The 19,469-nt window shown below is 36.9% G+C and overlaps 2 protein-coding genes across 2 annotated transcripts; one reads left to right on the top strand and one right to left on the bottom strand.

Annotated features, from left to right (window-relative positions):
• Positions 1-1,977: 1,977 nt before the first annotated feature.
• On the top strand, positions 1,978-10,931 carry LOC104238783 (protein transport protein SEC16B homolog). The gene is made up of 13 exons (XM_009793257.2): positions 1,978-4,481; positions 4,578-4,898; positions 6,306-6,434; positions 6,518-6,640; positions 6,749-6,916; positions 7,814-7,939; positions 8,055-8,189; positions 8,343-8,470; positions 8,547-8,655; positions 8,731-9,042; positions 9,132-9,287; positions 9,385-9,686; positions 10,069-10,931. The coding sequence occupies exons 1-13, from the start codon at positions 2,424-2,426 to the stop codon at positions 10,547-10,549; spliced, it is 4,548 nt and encodes a 1,515-aa protein (XP_009791559.1). The 5' UTR covers positions 1,978-2,423; the 3' UTR covers positions 10,550-10,931.
• Positions 10,932-11,329: 398 nt separating this feature from the next.
• Positions 11,330-12,037, bottom strand: LOC104238790 (uncharacterized). Its single transcript, XM_009793266.2, has one exon. The coding sequence runs from the start codon at positions 12,035-12,037 to the stop codon at positions 11,330-11,332; it is 708 nt and encodes a 235-aa protein (XP_009791568.1).
• Positions 12,038-19,469: the final 7,432 nt, after the last annotated feature.

Raw genomic sequence — 19,469 nt, 5'->3', positions numbered from 1 at the left:
TCTTTTTCGTCAAGCACTTTAATAATTAGATCTACATATATACTACATATATATTTTTAATATAGCCATGATACTACAAGAAATTGTCTTAAAAAAAAAATCGCTAGGCCCGCAAAGCTCACGAGCCCTGCCCGTTTAGCCCAGGACCATATGGGCTTAGGCCCGTCACGTGCCGGTTCCACCCATTGAGCCCACGAAGCCCGGGACCGTCAGAGCCCAGGCCCACGAAGCCCGGCCCGTTTGGCCCACGAAGGCCCGGCCCCGGCCCAGAATACAGCCCTAGGTTCAAACCTCAACTAGCACATTTTTCTTTTGTAAATATTTGAGAGAGCCTTTGTAGTTAAAAATTGTGATGAAGTAGAATTGAATTCAAAATCTTTTTTAACTTAAGACTCAACAAAACCAATAAACTAAGGTTATTTCTTGTCTAAAAGTATGATAATCAAAGTAACATTCCGGTTCTTTTATAAATTTCGACACCGCTTACAAAAATTCCTACATATGCCCCTGGCCGCATATGCCATCTTTTCTGAGAGGAGAAAAAAGTTAAGAGCAGTATTTCAACGGGAGAAAAGTGCCATTACGTCTCAACATTTCTTCCCTAGGCAATCATCAAAATCACTCTTTTGTAACAAAATTTCTATAAAATTTTATGTAAATATGGGAAAGACAATTAAGTTGTGGAATTGTAACTTAAACTTTATGCAAGAACTTAAAGGAAATTAAATGAAAGAAAGGTAATAAGAATATAGTAAAACATATGATAAAATATACAGATGAATAAGCACTCCAAACTGTTAACTATAGATAAAAGCTCTCAGAATTCCAGAGCTTGAATAAGTCATTTGTATCCAGATTTTTCATAATGTATAGACATTTAATTAGTAGATTACTCTCATCCTTTATTGAGAGTTTTTCAAATGAATCAGGCTACTAATTATTCTCTACAACTCTTTAAATTCTTCAGACGGTCTACAACAACTTTTGTCTTCTCAACGTCCCCTTCAAATTAAAAGAGCATTAATTGTACATATGAGAGGAAATTAAAAAAATATAAAAAAGATAACTTGGAATGTCTATTTACATTTTATACAAAAAAACTTCTTGAAATAATGCTTGTCAAAGGGCAAAATAGTCGTTCAAACTTTTGATGGCTATTTTGGTCTTTCACCTTTTACTTCAAGGGCTTCACACTTATAATATAATATAATATTATTATTATTATTATTATTATTATTATTATTATTATTATTATTATGTTGCAACAAGCTAAGTCAAATACTTACCCGTCCTTTTTTGATACTCCTTACTTACTGCTGGCTGGCGGCAAATTTTGCAAACAGTTTTTTATCCACGTAAGATTACTTTTATTTTATTACCATATCCCGCCTAAATTCATCCTAACCCATATTTTTATCGCAGTGAATATAAATTTTACATATAATTCACCTATTGACAACTTTGTTTCAGTTATATGATATGAGTTAATTGAATACAAAATTTATTAAAGAGAGAATTTTTTAAGTAGGTTCCAAAAATATTAATGCGACTCAGATCATATAAGTCAAAGTGTTGTACGGCTTTACCAAAATAAAATTTACTTTTTTGTAAAATAATAGGTTAAAGGTATTACAAATAAAAATGTGTAAAAATGATCGAGAAAAAGTCATAACATAGACATAATTTAATTTTGTCAAATTTCCATAATGCTACGTAAAATAGAAAATAATGAGAATCCTTATAAGAACATGTAATTAGGGACAAGATGAGAAACTATGTTACAGGTTGTAGTGTGATGAATATAATTTATTTATCCTTAATAGATTTTATGTTCGGGCCCTAAGTATGAACATTTTTATAACGAGCATTTTTTCTTTAATAAGCGTTGCGCAGTACAAATATGAATTAATCGAGTCGGAGAAAATAAAATGCTAACATATACTATAAGTCGAAATATAATTACGTATAAATATTTAAAGAGTTGAGACCAACGTGCGAAAATGAGGGCTTGCTTTCTCTCTGTTTCTATGTAGAACAACAAACAATACACACATAAAACGCAGACGCACACACGTATATATATCCGTCAGATTTGCTCAGACAATTGTTTCTTCTTCGATCTGTAAGTTAATTAATTACTTCATACATGAATTTTCTCTTGTTTTATCACTCTAATCCTTTGAATTGAGTCGGCAATTTCCACAATTTCACAATTTTCGGTGTTTTTTTGGGTTTGATTTTGGTGATTTTTGAGGTTGTTGAGATTAAATGAAAACCCTAGATCTTTCCGGGTAGTGTTTTTTCGTAAATAATTGAAGTTTTGAGGTCGGATCTGATACTTGTTAGCTCGATTTTGAAGTTGAATTTAGAGAATTTTGTAAGCCAATTTTGTTAGGGTTAGGATTTTTTATTGAGTAAAATTGATGGCTTCGAATCCTCCATTTCTACTGGAGGATCAGACGGATGAGGATTTCTTCGATAAATTGGTCAATGATGATGACGATGATGTTGGTTTTAATGTAACTACACCGGGCCCGGGCTTGGGCATGAGCTCGAGCCCGGTGTACGTCCATGGGATTGACTCTGATGAGGTTAAAGCATTTTCTAATCTCAGTATCAGTGATGATACCAGTACTAGAGCTGATAATATAAGGGAGAAGAGTAGTGGTTTTCAGGCAACTACATCGTCAGCAGAACCAGGATTGGGCTTGGACGCGAGCCAGGTCTACGTCGATGGGAATGGATCTGATGAGGTTAAAGCCTTTGCTAATCTCAGTATCAGTGATGATGGCAATAGTGGAGTTGATACTATAAGCAGTGATAAAGGTGTTAATTGCAATGCTAAAACAGCGTTAATTGTTGAGGGGAATGGAGAGAAGAAGAGTAGTGGTTCTTTAGTGTCATTGGCTTCTGGGGGGTCGGATGGTTTACTCGAGTCGAGCAATGGTAATATGGAGACTGAGGTAACGGCTGATAAGATGGAGAATCACACCGGTGGATCAGGAAACTCGGGTGTGAAGGAGGTTGGATGGAGTGCGTTTCATGCTGATCCAGTTACGAATGGCGATAATTCTGGGTTTGGATCATACATGGACTTTTTCAGTGAATTGGGGGATACTAATGATGGTGATGTAATTGGAAATGTTGAGGAGAATGTGAATAAGAGGTCAACTGTTGTGCCAGCCGATCAAGTTCATGACACGAAACAAGTTCATGAAACGTCGTATTTGGATAATACTAGCAGTTCGTTAACACAGGGTCAAGATGGTTACGGCTATGATGCTACCACAGGACAAGTTGCAGATGGACATGATCTAAACAGTAGTCAATACTGGGAAGATCTTTATCCGGGATGGAAGTATGATGCAAACACCGGGCAGTGGTATCAGGTTGATAGTATTGATTCAGGTGCTAATGCACAAGGGAGTACTGATTCTAATTTGGTTTCTGATTGGGCAGTTTCTGATGGAACACCGAAGGTCTCGTACCTACAGCAAGCTGCTCAGTCTGTTTCTGGTAATGCGGCCGAGAGTGTTACGACTGAGAGTGTCACTAATTGGAATCAGGTTTCCCAGCTAAGCAATGCTACTGAGAACGTGGAAAACTGGAATCAGGCTTCACAGACGATTGACAATGGCGGGGTTGTGACTGACTGGAATCAGGTGTCACTGGCTAGTGATGCAGGTGGTTTCACGACTGACTGGAATCAGGCCTCACAAATCAACAATGGGTATCCATCGCATATGGTTTTTGATCCTCAGTACCCTGGTTGGTATTACGATACGATTGCGCTTGAATGGCGCTCTCTAGAGAGCTACACATCGTCTGCTCAATCGACTGTTCAAGGTGAGGGCCAGCTGGATCAGACTGGTTTGGCTTCGCAGCAGACTTTCTCTCACAATGATGATCAAAGGAATTACGGGCACAAAGAGAATAGTGGATTCCAAGGGTTTAGCAGTGGAGGAGGAGATTACAACTGGTCCGGCTCTTTTGGTAATTACAATCAGAATAGCTCAAATTTGTCGCAAAATGAAAATGTTGCAAAGAGTTACCATGTATCAGAGTATAGGGGGAGCCAGCAATTAGAGAATCACTACAACCAAGAATTTTCTACAAGCAGCGATGTTAATAGGCAAATGTCTAATCATTATGAGGGAACAGTTCCATACAATGCAAAAGCAATTCAAAGTCAAGGTAACCAAGGCTTTTTCTCTGGTGGGGGTTTTGGTCAGCAACTTAGTCAGCCAACACTTCAGCAACATGAGCAAAAGCATGCCTCTAGTGATTATTACGGGAGTCAAACCACAGCCAATTATTCCCAGCAAGCATTTCAGAGCAGCCAGCAGTTTTCTCATGCTCTTGCTGCAGGAAGGTCATCTGCTGGCCGTCCACCACATGCTTTAGTCACTTTTGGTTTTGGTGGAAAACTGATTGTGATGAAAGATAATAGTTCCTTTGGAAACCAATCTTTTGGAAGTCAGGTTTGTATCATTGTTTCTTTATTTTGTCTTTTCTCAATATTTTGCGGTGCAGTACTCTTACTAATTATTGAAAGTATTTTTGCATGGTGGGTAAAGAATCCTGTAGGAGGTTCAATATCTGTACTCAACTTGATGGATGTTGTCTCTGAGAGAGTTGACACTTCAAGCCTTGCGATGGGGGCATGTGAGTATACCCGAACTCTGTGCCGGCAATTATTCCCTGGTCCACTAGTTGGTGGAAGTCCCAGTACCAAGGAGTTTAATAAATGGATTGATGAGAGGATTGCAAACTCTGAATCTCCTGACATGGATTACAGGAAAGGCGAAGTTTTGAGGTTGCTTCTGTCATTGCTAAAAATAGCATGTCAGTATTATGGGAAACTTCGTTCTCCTTTTGGTACTGAGGCTGTGTTAAAGGTAAAGTTTGAAAATTTGTTGGAATAACATGCCTGTATTTAGTTATTGACTATTTGTTTCAACCTGTCAAAACGAACTGTCTGTTGAAATTGAGCTCTGGTCCAACTAAGTTAAGTTTTATTCCATTGCTTATCATTTTTCATTTTTGTTACCTAAATAGGCATATCTTAGTTCTAACTCCTTTCACTTTTAATGCCCTTGATATCCCATCTAATCTGGAGTTGCTTTAGTTGGGTTTACAGAATAAAATGTCATCTTTGTCAACTGAAATACTTGGTTGCCTTTAGTGGTCAAAGTTCATTCAATTTGAGAACTTATGGTATCAGCACATACTTACTAGATAGTTTCTCATGCTTCTTTTTACATGTTTTGCATCTAACATAACCTTTGGCTTTCTAGATAAATCTTTCTCTATATTTTGATTTTTACTTGATCAACTATGGGCTGGGTGCACCTCCCCCAAGTTCGAGGAATTCGACTGGCTTCTCTTCCCTAAATGATGAAAACATTAGGTAGGAAACAAGAAAGAAAAATCCAGTAATGGATGTTGATTGCTAATTAAATAAAAAAATAATAGCGGTAGCAATGGCACTACTCCCCTCTGTTCATTTATGTGGCACACTTTCCTTTTTAAGTTGTTACAAAAAGAATGGCCCCTTTCTATATTTGAGAAGGAATGACCCCTTTCTATCTTTAGAAGCCATTTGACTTTAAGCTTATCCATTTCACCCTTAATGAGATGATATATAGCCACACAAATGTTTATGGTTTGTTTTCGACCACAAGTTTCAAAAGTCTTTCTTTTGTTTCTTAAACTCCGTGTCCAGCTAAACTATGCCTCGTAAAATAGCACAGAGAGCTAACGAAGAGAGAAGAAACTGAAAAGTCTTGATTACTTTGTCTCCATTGTCTATATCACTCTTTATCTCAAAGAGCGGCTGCTCAAAGAGTGGCTGGAGGACTTTGGGAAGAAGTGTTTCTTTTTCTTTATCTTGTGTTCTCTTTGATGATTTTCACTGCAGAAGAACATGCCATTGTCATTTGAAGAAATCTTTTGTTAGAAATTAACTCCATAGCCCATAGCAGTGTAATAGCTTATACTAACTAGGAAACAGTATTGAAGTTGTGAACTAGCTTGTTGTAGTTTTGATGAAATTTACATATGTTCTTCAATACTTGGTTAAAATTGGCGAAGTTTGCTAAACCTGCTTTTTCTCATTCCATTTTAATCTCGTCAAAACAAAGTATATGAAGGAACATTTTCCTTTTTTTTAATGTCTTTTAAAATTTTCAACTTGGAAAACCATCTAGCCTGATAGCATGTAAAATAGCTCCTGTCTAATTGTATTTTCACCAAAATCAACAAACTCAGTAGCAGTTTCTAACTTGGTTCTTCCATTTTAACAGGAAAGCGATGCTCCAGAAACAGCGGTAGCAAAATTGTTTGCATCTGTGAAGAGGAATGGGATGCAATTCAATCAATATGGCGCTGTTTCCCAGTGCTTGCAGCAATTGCCTTCTGAAGGACAGATGCGGGTAGTTCTTTTATACTTTCTGTTCTTCAGTTGCTATTTTAATTATTTGCTAGATCAGCCAACTGTTTTCAGTACGTGCTTTAGGCTACTGCTGCTGAGGTTCAAATTCTTCTAGTTTCTGGAAGAAAGAAAGAAGCATTACAAGTTGCACAAGAGGGTCAGTTGTGGGGGCCAGCTCTTGTTCTCGCTGCACAACTTGGTGAACAGGTTTGTCTGGTTCTCAGTGGGCCTTTAGCGACTACCCTTATCCCTCTCTCTCTATATGTGTGTGTGTATCTTTCTAGTAATATACTTTGACTTCATGGGTAATTGTAGTTCTATGGAGAAACGGTGAAGCAAATGGCACTTCGACAGTTAGTAGCAGGGTCTCCTTTGCGGACACTATGCCTATTAATTGCAGGTCAACCGGCTGATGTCTTTACTGTAGATTCTACAGTTCAAAGTGGCATGCCTGCTGTAAATGTGGCTCAGCAGCCTACACAGGTTTTGTTTTCATAACTTGTTACAACCAGTTGTTCATTAGCTTATTTGCTGCCTTTTCCCTTTGATCTCGTTCTTTATGATTTGCCTAAGCCCCTGGAATGGAGCAATTAAAGGAGTTCTTCACTCTAATAGAGTATATCGTTACTATAACATGCAGTGCATTTATAAACATAGTGTCATAATTATTCTTTGGCTATTAAAGTTTTGAAAAAAGTTCAGAAGACATTTTAGTGTCTACGTAAAGGTTAATAGTGGGAAAAAACTGAAAATGGAACGTAGCTATGTGTATTTTGATATTTGGAATTTCAATAACGCCTGCACTTTTGAAGTCCAAGGACTTTTTTTGGTTGGGGATTTTAGGTGTGGGCACTAGGGTTCAAATCCTAGCAGAGCATAGAGACAAAAAAACAATGGGTAATCTCGTCCCATCTGCCTAAGCCTTGGTGCGTAAAGTTACTTGATTCCTGTTCTGGGAGGTAGTAGGTACCCGGTGGAATAGTCGAGGTGCACGCAAGTTGGCCCCAAAAAAAGGGGTTTGGTGTGGGCACTGTTCCGTCAGATATGCAGGACTGTGATGATAAGTTAGGTGGGGGGCGTTGTTCTGTCAGATGTGCAGAACCTTAATGATGCCCACATAGGATTCAATAGTCACCCTTAACCATTATGATTGTTTGTGAATGTTGTTTGAAGTTCATCTTTTTATGTCTTGGCATATTGCTTTTGGTCGTTTATTACGTGACGCCGTAGATAGTAAGTGCATCACTTTCTCTTGTTTTCCCGTTTCTGGGGGAATTTACTTTCTGCTGTTTCCTTCCCTAGTTTATTGCTTGTTGAAGATCTAAGGTTAACACTTTGTCTGGATTATTACCTTATTTTGATTTCTTCTCTTTATGCTAGTTTGGTGCTAATGTCATGCTGGATGACTGGGAAGAGAATTTGGCTGTGATCACTGCAAACAGAACGAAGGATGACGAACTGGTGCTTATTCATCTTGGTGATTGTTTGTGGAGAGAGAGGAGTGATGTAAGCCTTATGCCTTGCTTTTTCTTATATTACTCTCTTCAGTGGATTACCTTCCACCTTAACTTTATTGTCTGCTTCTTACATATATTTTCCTTTTCAAAAAACAATGATCTAGATTGTTGCTGCACACATTTGCTATCTAGTGGCCGAAGCAAACTTTGAACCATATTTAGATACAGCGAGATTGTGTCTTGTGGGTGCGGATCACTTGAAATTTCCCCGAACTTATGCTAGTCCTGAGGCTATTCAGGTGCTGCTGACTCTATTTTTTGTGCATTTTCTAGTCATACGATGAAATGTGAAACATCTTGTGCCACAGCTAGCATATGCACTCATATAACTGTATGTGCTACTTGGCTAACACGGGTTTGTCGCTTGACTGATCAAATATTTGTATGGACAGAGGACTGAGATTTATGAATACTCGAAGGTGCTGGGGAATTCTCAATTTATTCTCCTTCCTTTTCAACCATATAAACTTCTGTATGCACACATGTTAGCTGAAGTTGGGAGGATATCAGACGCATTAAAGTATGTATCCTAGTTTTATGTTCAGCAGAGTTCTTTGAAATCCTTTCAACTAGTTGCTTAACATTTTTAATTTTAGGTACTGTCAAGCATTGTCGAAATCACTTAAAACTGGCCGAACCCCTGAGACGGAAACATTGAGACAGTTAGTGTCATCTCTTGAGGAAAGGATTAAAACTCACCAACAGGTACCTCTTTATCCTCTCATCTATGTTGAATGATTATCTCAGAGTTGCTTATGGTGGAACTTTCTGCACATTCAGGGAGGGTTCTCCACAAATTTGGCTCCTGGAAAATTGGTTGGTAAATTGCTTAACCTTTTTGATAGCACGGCTCATCGTGTTGTTGGGGGCTTACCACCACCAATGCCAACAAGTGGCAGTTTACAAGGGAATGAACAACATCATCAGTTTGCGGGGTCTAGAGTTTCAAGTAGTCAGTCAACAATGGCAATGTCATCACTGATGCCCTCAGCATCTATGGAGCCAATAAGTGAATGGGCAGCAGATAGCGGTAGAATGTCAATGCACAGTAGAAGTGTTTCAGAGCCTGACATTGGGAGAACTCCAAGACAGGTGTCTTATCCTGTTTCTCTGTAAATATTACATTTGACTGGATCTATCTAATCTGGTTTGAAAAGATAGTTTGTTATGTATTTGTGTAGGATCACGTTGACTCGTCAAAGGAAGCAAGCTCAAGTAACACAGGAAGCAATGCATCGGGAGCTGGAGGGACATCACGCTTTCGTCGCTTTAGCTTTGGCTCCCAGCTTCTCCAGAAAACTGTTGGATTAGTCCTCAAACCTCGTCAAGGCCGCCAGGTAGATTATTTATTTTTCTCCACTGTCATTTTCTAGATTGTGGTCTTCATAAAGTTTGATGTCGATACTTGTTTCCATTTGTCTTGATTCCTTGCAGGCAAAATTGGGTGAAACGAATAAATTTTATTATGATGAAAAACTTAAAAGATGGGTAGAGGAAGGGGCTGAACTTCCTGCTGAGGAACCGGCCTTTGCACCTCCACCAACCACTGCAGTTTTCCAGAATGGAGCACCAGATTATAACTTGAAGAATGTATTAAAAAGTGAAAGTTCTATATGCAACAATGGATTTCCGGAAATGAAGAGTCCAACTTCTGCTGATAATGGTTCGGGAATCCCACCTCTTCCGCCTACCTCCAACCAATTCTCGGCTCGTAGTCGTGTGGGTGTCCGGTCAAGGCAAGTGATATTGGCTTATTAATTATCTTTGGATGATATGTTTGGACCTTTGGTGGCTTAGGCACAACAGCTCTTGTTTGTTTTCTTGGTCTGATTCTGAAATAGGATGTTTAATTGTTAAGAATATACTTGATAAGTCCTATGCATCAAACTAACATTTTTAGTGTAGTATACATCACCTGATAAGACATTGATCCAAAAGGCACTATCGAGCATTTGTTTCTTCTGTCTATTAGTTATGGTGGCACCATGATCAAATTGAGTTGACATGCTTATTTGAAAACATAATAATTAATCCTTATCACTGAAAATGATGCAGAAGGAATTCTTTCAAAGGTTTCAACAGGGAAACTTGACTGGCTTCTCTTCCTTCTTTTGGCAGGTATGTTGACACATTCAACAAAGGTGGTGGTAATCCAACAAATCTTTTCCAATCACCTTCTGTTCCTTCCATAATGCCTGCTACTGCTGGCAATGCCAAGTTTTTTGTTCCCACCCCAATGTCTCCTGTTGAAGAGACGGGGAACAGTACTTCCAATGAGCAAGAAACTTCAAGTAATAGCGAGAATGATTCAGTCACTACTGTTAATGGATCGTTCCAGTTTCATGCACCAACATCAAGTGCGCCTATGCAAAGATTTGCAAGCATGGACAACCTCTCAAATAAAGGAGCTGGCACTGGCTCTCTATCAGCTTACTCCCGGCGAACTGCATCATGGAGTGGAAGCTTTCCTGATGCTTCCTCCCCTAATAAATCTGAAGTAAAACCACCAGGCAGTAGATTGAGTATGCCTCCGTCATCATTCATGCCTAGTGATACTAATGGCAGTTTTGGTGATGACCTTCATGAAGTAGACCTGTGACACAATAAGATGTATATACTAAGTTTTGCTCGTCTTCGTGGTATCCTGCTCAAAATCTCTTCACTTTTATTGGTAAGCAGTGAAGTGTGATCGAGGAAGCTGGAAACCCTTTCCTCTCCCCCCTTTCTCACACCCTCAATATACCTTTTTCTCCTCTCTTTTTATTTACCTACTTTTTGTAAGATCAGTTGTATGTTGAAAGCAATAGCTTATTTAGCTGTTTACCTGTAGGTATAGGTTTTTATTTCTTGTTCTTTTTTCTTTTTGTACTTCTAACACCTGTCATTTCAGAGACTTGTTATAACACAAGGAAAGTGGCCTGAGATAACATTGTACAGTTGATTTGTTCATTTATTGAGGAAAGGAACTCTCATTTGATAAATTTTGAATTGAAGTATGTTATATCTCTACAGAAGAGAACTGTAGCAGCTTAAGAAAATATGTTGATCTTTCTTTCTGATATTCAATGTATAAATGAATTGAGACACTGCATATTAGTTAGCTTTCTAGTTGCATATTAGTTTCTTTTAACTTATGTGATGCCTTGAGAGTGATTGTAAAGACGTTTGTGAAGTAAAAGGGAAAAGAACATAAAGCTAGTTTGAACTCAAAATTTATGTTACCATCTGTAATATCAAAATCAATACATATTACATTTAGTATAAACTACTTGACCGAAAATAAAAAATAAAAAAATGTTGCCAATGTCTTCGCAAGTCTTGAGAACATCCTTGTACAAAATTTACTAGTGTACCTTTTCTAGTGTGTATTATTTTAGATTCAAAACAGTGCAAGATTTTGAAACATCCCTTGTGTCTCTTGTAACAGCTGCCGTGGCGCATAGTGGCAATTCAGTGGCTGAAAATGGCAATTCAATTCCTTCTCTCTCTCTGCCATTTCATTAAACAATTTCTTTCCAATCTCAAACGACACAAAAGCATCAATAGCACCATATTCAACTTGTTCATAGCTCAAATTCTCAGCATCCCTCTTACTCAAAGTAACATTCTCTGGCTTTTCCCTTACTTTCCCAAGTACTGCTTTTGCCATTCTCTTCAACCCCATCTTTCCATACACATATTCTCCATAATACAACAATGCAAGTCGGTTCAAATCCACAGTATTCGCCACAAAAAGCCCGTGATCACACATCAACTTCTCAGCATCTCCCTCAACCCCGACACCAACGAATGTGAAATTTGGGTTACTCAGAAATTGTGCGAGGTCTCCGGGCATGGAATCTTTGTGTAGGAGTTGAAAAAGAAGGCAACGTCGGCCTACACAAAGTTGGAGAAGAGCAACTGGTTGTTTGTCTTTTGGATTGAAATAAGGGAGCCACTCGATATCAAGACCAATAAGGAGTTTGTGCAGTCTTCGCCTATGAGTATGATAAGTATGCAAAATCCAGTCATTAACAACAATTGCATTCTTCGTTACAGTAACTTCTATTTGATCACTGTAGAAAGAAACTCCGTACACTTCAGCCATTGATAAACAACAGTAAAACAGAGAACTTTTGTTAATATGGAGTATAACTTGTGGAATGGAATGAATAAGGGGCTGTATATATAAATAAGAGAGTGAATAAAGGGCACATTTGCCTTAAGCCCTATGCATCAAACTAACATTTTTAGTGCAATATACATCCACCTGATAAGACATTGATCCAAAAGACACTATCGAGCATTTGTTTCTTCTGTCTATTAGTTATGGTAGCGCCATGATCAAATTGAGTTGACATGCTTATTTGAAAACATAAGAATTAATCCTTATCGCTGAAAATGATGCAGAAGGAATTCTTTCAAAGGTTTCAACAGGGAAACTTGACTGGCTTCTCTTCCTTCTTTTGGCAGGTATGTTGACACATTCAACAAAGGTGGTGGTAATCCAACAAATCTTTTCCAGTCACCTTCTGTTCCTTCCATAAAGCCTGCTACTGCTGGCATCTGTTTTTTCCCATTCTTAAGACGAAATATAAGTGTTTTCTTTTAGTGATTCCAGAGGATGTTACAACAACTAATGACCTTAGTTGCCACCTTTGATTGGAGGATATATAACGTGGCAGCAGAGATATGGGAGTTTTAAATCAGACCAAATTTTGGTCATAGAAGCAGCAATGAACAATGACTCAAATATGAATTTTATATGGTATGTGTGGAGTACAAGATTGGGTACTAATCTTGCTCCTAAGAAACATGGTATATAACATTATGCGCAAATTAAGTGAATTCGCTTATATAACATTCTTATAATTGCCTGAACCAGGAAAGCAAAAACCAAGAAAAGAAAAAGAAACATGGTATATAAGCAAAAATTGTAAACTGATGAGAAAAACATATATATTCATGATGAACATCAGAACTTTCTTAAAGAATAGGCAACTTGTTTAATTTATAGCTCATGAAAATACATGACTTATCAGTAAAGAGTCAAGAAATTGCTTTACAACTGATGAAATTACAATATATAGACTGAATTTCCTAGTATGTGCCAAAGTAAAAAAACAAAAAAAAAAGGAGGGGGTGGGGGTGGGGGTGAGGGGAAGCACTTGATGGGTAATTGCACGAGAAAGATTTTCCTAGGGTAGATTGCTCAGAAAGCATAAAAACGCAAAAACCAGAATAAAAAAGAAAACAAATGCTAAAGCCTGTTCTGATACAACCATTTCTGCTCCACAAGTATGCTCAGAAGTTGTGTTCTCGGAGGTTGGATGAGGATCCCTGCCATGTTCACTAGAATCGTATTATATAGAGGAGACAACAATAGGCTTCCTTCTTTATTTTTTACTAAATGCATTCCTATTCACTAAAGGCATTAAACTGGCAAATTATTTTTCTAATATTAAAAATAACTATTTCAATTATTTGCCTAATATTTAGGACTTTAATTTGAAAAATCATAATAGTCATTTAATTATTTATCTAATATTCATGACTTTGATTTGAAAAATCATATTATTTCATTCAATTTCTTTTCAAGGGTGCTTCACTCTCAACTCCTATTATTTGTTGGCTTGCCTAGCATTCTAAGAGTTAGGCGCCATTAAGATCCCGACAGCGAAAAACAATATGCCAATATAAGCCAGAAAAGGGCATAAGAAAATAAAGATTTTCAAGCACAGCATACGAGGATGACATAGGCTTTATTTGACCAAATATTGTTAAGAGTTTATTGATCATAATATACTCTCAATTAGACGCATCAAGAGCTTCTTTTATAAGTATATTATGATAACCCAATCACATATACATCCTCCACAGAAGCTGATGCGCATTGCTATACCAATTTTTTGTGAACCCAATACTTTTGACGCGTAACATAAAGTTCCGTATAAAAATTTACTAAAATTGTACGTTTAAATATATAATTTTTAAAAATACAGTGGGTTCAATGCTAACGAACCTTAAATCTTGAAGCCATTAAATCCTAGATTAACCTTTAATCCCTCATTCAAATTTTAAATCACATAGTAATTCTTGAACGACGTATTACATCTATACATGCAAATGGTATTTACATATACAAATATATATATATATATATATATATACTCATAATTGGTTAATTAAATTGTACTAAAAGTTCCAAGAAGTTTGATCAAAAATGGATTTATGCATATGCACAAACACAAACACTTTCTGAGCATTACTTCGTGAGAAAAAAGTGAAATAACATAAATACAATAGATACCTACTGATATTTTATCTTTGTGGGTGCCGCACCCGATATCATCTTTTGTGATAAGCCATTTTTCACGAAAAGAAAGAAATCAAATCTCTAACGCTATATTTTTTTAATTTAAAAATGACATCAACATTGTCGTGCTATATATACTGGTATGCTCTCAAAATCAGAATAACGATGTCAAAATATGCTAAGGGAACGAAGCTCATGCGAAAATAATAAATTTACAATATAAATCCCGAAATTAACCAAAACCCGACCCCGGGCCCATGTCTCAGAATTCAATAAAATTTAAATCAATAGATTCTTTATCTTCCCACGAGTTCATACATATCAAAAGTCCCAAAATCCGACCACAAATGATCTCTCAAATCATCAAGTCAAGGTCTCCAATACCAAGCCCTAATCCCCAATTTTTAACCCTTAATTTTCATTAATCTTAGGCTAAGTCAGTGAAATAATGCCTTAGGATCAATTATTAGGTTAAAAAATCTTACCTCCAGACGTTATCCCTTGAATCCCTCTTCAAAATCTCCCAAAAAGCTCCAAAACCGACCTGAAATGGTGAAGAACAACTCAAAAATCGCGAAAGAATCCTTTTATACCTCTGGCCCAAGCTTTTTGCACCTGCGGTCTAGATCTCGCTCCTTAAGTCCCGCTTCTGCGGTCTAGACCACCGCATCTGCGGTTTCCACTTAATTGGCCATTTCCGCATCTGCAGTTGAAATATCGTACCTGCGCCACCGCAGGTGCGCCTCCTCGATCGCTTCTGCGGTTCCAACTAACCTTCAACTTGGCCGTATCTGTGGCTGCCTTCCGCTTCTGCGGGCATCGCACCTGCGGCCTCCCTGCCGCAGGTGCGGTTATGACAGCAATAAGAATGCTTCAACTTCCAAACTCAACTCCAACTTTTCCGTCAATCATGCGAAATCACCCTGAGGCTTCCGGGACCTCAACCAAAAGCACAAACAAAACCTATACCACTATCCAAACTTATACCAATCTTCAAAATACCTCAAATAACATCGAATCAATCAAAACACATCGGATTCAAGCCTATGATTCCAAAATTTTCTGAATTACGCTTTTGATCATAAAGTCTACCAAACCACGTCCGAATGACCTGAAATTTTTCACACACATCCCAAATGACACGACGGACCTACTGCAACTCCCGAAATTCCATTCAGACCCCTATATCAAAATCTCACCTATCAACCGGAAAATGCCAAATTCTAATTTCGCCAATTCAAGCCTAAATCTACCCCGGACCTCCAAAACACATTTCGATCACACTCCTAAGTCCCAAATCACCTTCCGAAGCTATCCGAGCCATCAGAACTCACATCTGAGCCCTTTAACACGTAAGTCAACATCCGATTGACTTTTCCAACTTAAGCTTCCTCAAAAGAGACTAAGTATCTCAAACCTTTCCAAAACCTTCTGAATCCGAGCCAACCAACCCGGTAACACAAAATACAGCTGAACAATGCAATAAAAAATAGAAACGGGGGAAACAAAGCGGTAACTCATGAAACGATCGGCCGGGTCGTTACAACTTTGTAACGATGTATATAAACTAACCATTTTTCAAAGTGAAAGAGAAAACATTCGCCTTATATACGCTTTGTGATTTCGATGGGCATATCAGCATATGTGTGTAACTTCTTCCAAAAGCTACATACAAAGAAGGAAGGTATGTCAGCTAATTTTAATAACCATATAAGTGGTGATAATTTCAGAAAATGAAGCATGATGACATTGACATGCCCTACTTCTTGTTTAGAGTTTATGCATTGTCCACAAGTAAATATCGGCAAAATATACAAAGAAAGTACGAAGAAGAAAATAGGGTGAAAAATGGGGTGGTAAGATGAACAGTATGCGAATATTGTGAATCTGTGACCTATTAACCCCACTTCACCATTAACATGGCCTAATATAGTTTGGAGGAATTTTGTTTTCATTCAATTTATAATATGAGAGAAATGGAAGGAAGAGTTACACCTTTTTATATCAAATGAATTTAATCTCCTTTAATTAAGTAATATACACAATTTCGTCCAATAGAATGACAGCCCCTTTAACTGCGTAATGACGATCTTAATTGAGATGCACCATTTTACGTAATGGAATGCCATCCTTTTTAATTGGGTACTGCATCGTTCCTTTAATTATTGAACTGTTTCATAGAATGGAATGCAGATGGCTTTTAATTGAAAGGTGCAACGCATCATAGATGGCCTTAAATTGAGTGCTTTTAATCTTATAAAATGAGAGAAAAATAGGGAGAAAAGTCTAAAAAAGATAAATAGGTTTCTTGATCAAAGAGAGGTGCCAAGTCACCTTTTATATATATATATATATATATATATATATATATATATATATATATCTATATATAGATGAAAAGGAAGAAGACGCACTTGGGAAGTCTTTCCTGGTATGAGAGAAAATAGAATAACTGTTGATAATCTAAACAACCATTGATATTTACCGGAGAAAAGCTCACTGGAGCAAACCAAGTTGTAGACCTTCTTCTTCTTCTTCCTCTTCCTCTTCGTCTTCTTCTTCTTCTTCTTATTATTATTATTATTATGTGACTACAAAAGCTAAGTTTTTATAAGGTTCTATTGCTAACTTAATTTGCTTCCTTGAATTGTCTGTGATATACATACATATGTTTTCTATGAATAATATCAAATGTGTAAGTACTGAAAAACTGAAATGTATTAAAATTGCAAACTAAACTTGTAGTCATTATTCTTTAGTATCAACAAAATCTTTGGTAGAAATTTGAGAAGGAGAAGAAGCCGCATGTGCTCTTCTAAATCTAGCATGTCCAGTTCTGTTTCGATCTAGAAGTGAAATTACCTTCTTGAACTTTGTAACAGCAGCATCAGCCACCATTTCAATTTCCATAGGGGACTTATTTATCTCTAAATATCCCTGTTTTTGGTGATGTATTTGTTGAGACTGAGTCTAAGATAACAATCTGATGAGTTTCTCAGCACTTTCTAGACCAGAAGCAACTTCTTGTACAACTGCTTTTTCTTCCAATTTGGTCACGAAGGTACAATTCCTAGTGTTTCTGTAATCCATCATTAGTTCCACAGCCATTATTAACTATTTTGGAAAACTGAGAATTATAGTAATTTGGGCCAGTAGAAACTACAATGAATTATGGGATATTGGAAGAAGCCGAGAGAGTTTGATAAAGAGTCAAAGTGATGGCTTTGGTCATAAACTTACTATGTATTCAGATCATAGAAGTTACTGATACTTCATTGAAGCTAAGTGATTATTAATTAGGATATTGTTAAGGTATTTTTTGTTAATTATATTTTATTTATTTTGATTTTTTTTTTAGCCAAGTGATGCGGCTAGCGGATCCATTTCATCTATGGATGTAAGATGATCATCTGGTGGAAGTAATCCTAGCGACAACCATTGAAGTTGCTTGCCAATGTATCATACTCGATTGAATGGTCATCGTAGATCTTTTGTCCATAATAGTTGGAGTAGATGTTCTGTTTAAAGTTAGTTTTAAGACTAACTATAATAATGATGTTTTTTGTTTAATGGATGGGGTAGTTGTGTTTAAAGCATGTTTTTTAGACTAATAATAATTTACTTTATTGTATTTGATGGTTTATTAATATATTGATGTTACTTGATTCTAGTAAGCAATCTAATCTGATGATGCTTCATTATATTAACATAATTGAAATCGGATCAGTTATATAGGTATAACAATTGTCCAAAAAAAAATTCAACGAATAGCGGAGATTATAATTGCCGCAATTTAATGTATAATAATATTGTGTAAAAAGTTGCGGGGGTTAAATAAAAATATTGTAGGGGTTTTGACTGCCGCTAATTTTTTATACGTGTGTTCTTACAAAGTCAAACTATCGAATTGCGGAGGTTAGACCAATGCTAAATATCCGCCGATCTATGATAACGACGGTCTCCCAAAAAACCCCCGCAAATTAATTGCAGCGAACATTATTACGGGGGATTTGGAAACCGCTGTAACAACATATTGTAGAGGTTTCTGACCGCCGCAATATGTAAATAAAACCTCCGCAAATTTAGCCTTTTTTTGTAGTGCTCGTCATAGAATGTCATTCCATCTTCATCATCTGATGGAGTCTCTTCGCAGAATGTTATTACATCTTCATCATCTGATGAGTTCTCTTCACAACCAACTAGACGTAGGCGAGTTACAGATGACTCGGAGCCTCGTGATTGGGTTGTCGATGTTATAGGTCCATATAAATTAAAAATAATTTTTTTTCCTTGATTAATATTTTTATATGATCTTTATTTTGTTGCAGATGAACATCAAGTGATAAAATCTATTAGGATGAAGATTCAGGATGTCCATAACTTAGAGAATGGATCGCGTATAATTGTAGAATGTGATGAGTTTGCTCAACCAATTGGAAAATCGGCCGGCCTTCTTGTAGGATTTTTGGGGCAGCATACTACAAATCCTCGATACTTTCCTATTGGCTTCGAAAGTTGGGCATCCCTACCTAAACCTTTTGTGGACCATGCTTTTAATGATTTCGTAATGGTAATGCCTTTTAATTCTTTTCCTTAGTTTGTATGTTATAGTTCTGTCAGCAGTAAACTAAAATACATTATTTGTATGAAGTGTCGATTTTTCTTTACGAGTGATTAGCAAAAGTTTAAAGGATGAATTAATAATGCACTTAACAAATAGTGGAAGGAACTTAGGCTTAAACTATTGCATGAGACTAAAGATCCATTGTTGAGTAAAGAAGATATCATCAAGAATGCTCCAGAAGGCATTCCCATGGACCAATGGGAATTGTATGTTAACTATCGTTCAAAAGAGGAAATAAAAGTTCTTTTTATTCTTCTTCTCCTTTCTGCTGCTGCTATTGCTTCTGTTTTCTTCTCTTTTTTGTTTCGCTGCTTCTTCTCTGCCGTTGTTGTGTTTTTTTTTTCCCTTTTTCATTTTGCTTTATGCAACGGGGACCCTTGTCGCTTTTTATATGTAACAAAATTCTCCTATTTTGACTCGTAGGCGCTGATGTGATTCTTCGAGTTAACAAAGAACCAATCGACTAGGATCAAGATCTTGAAACGAAAACGTGGTTTGTAGATCGATTTCAAGAAACAATGTATCTCAAGTTTTAGGACTCGGAATCTAATGATTCAAAAAAGAGGTGAAACACTTATATATATATATATATATATATAT

This window comes from Nicotiana sylvestris, chromosome 12 (genome assembly GCF_000393655.2).
Source record: "Nicotiana sylvestris chromosome 12, ASM39365v2, whole genome shotgun sequence".
NCBI lineage: Eukaryota > Viridiplantae > Streptophyta > Magnoliopsida > Solanales > Solanaceae > Nicotiana > Nicotiana sylvestris.
This window is presented reverse-complemented; position numbering and strand designations above follow the sequence as displayed.

Coding starts and splice junctions, on each gene's coding strand:
- LOC104238783 (XM_009793257.2), top strand. CDS start 2,424: ATGGCTTCGAATCCTCCATTTCTACTGGAGGATCAGACGGATGAGGAT. Junction 6,435..6,517: donor CTTCTGAAGGACAGATGCGG/GTAGTTCTTTTA, acceptor TACGTGCTTTAG/GCTACTGCTGCTGAGGTTCA. Junction 8,471..8,546: donor AGGATATCAGACGCATTAAA/GTATGTATCCTA, acceptor TTTTAATTTTAG/GTACTGTCAAGCATTGTCGA.
- LOC104238790 (XM_009793266.2), bottom strand. CDS start 12,037: ATGGCTGAAGTGTACGGAGTTTCTTTCTACAGTGATCAAATAGAAGTT.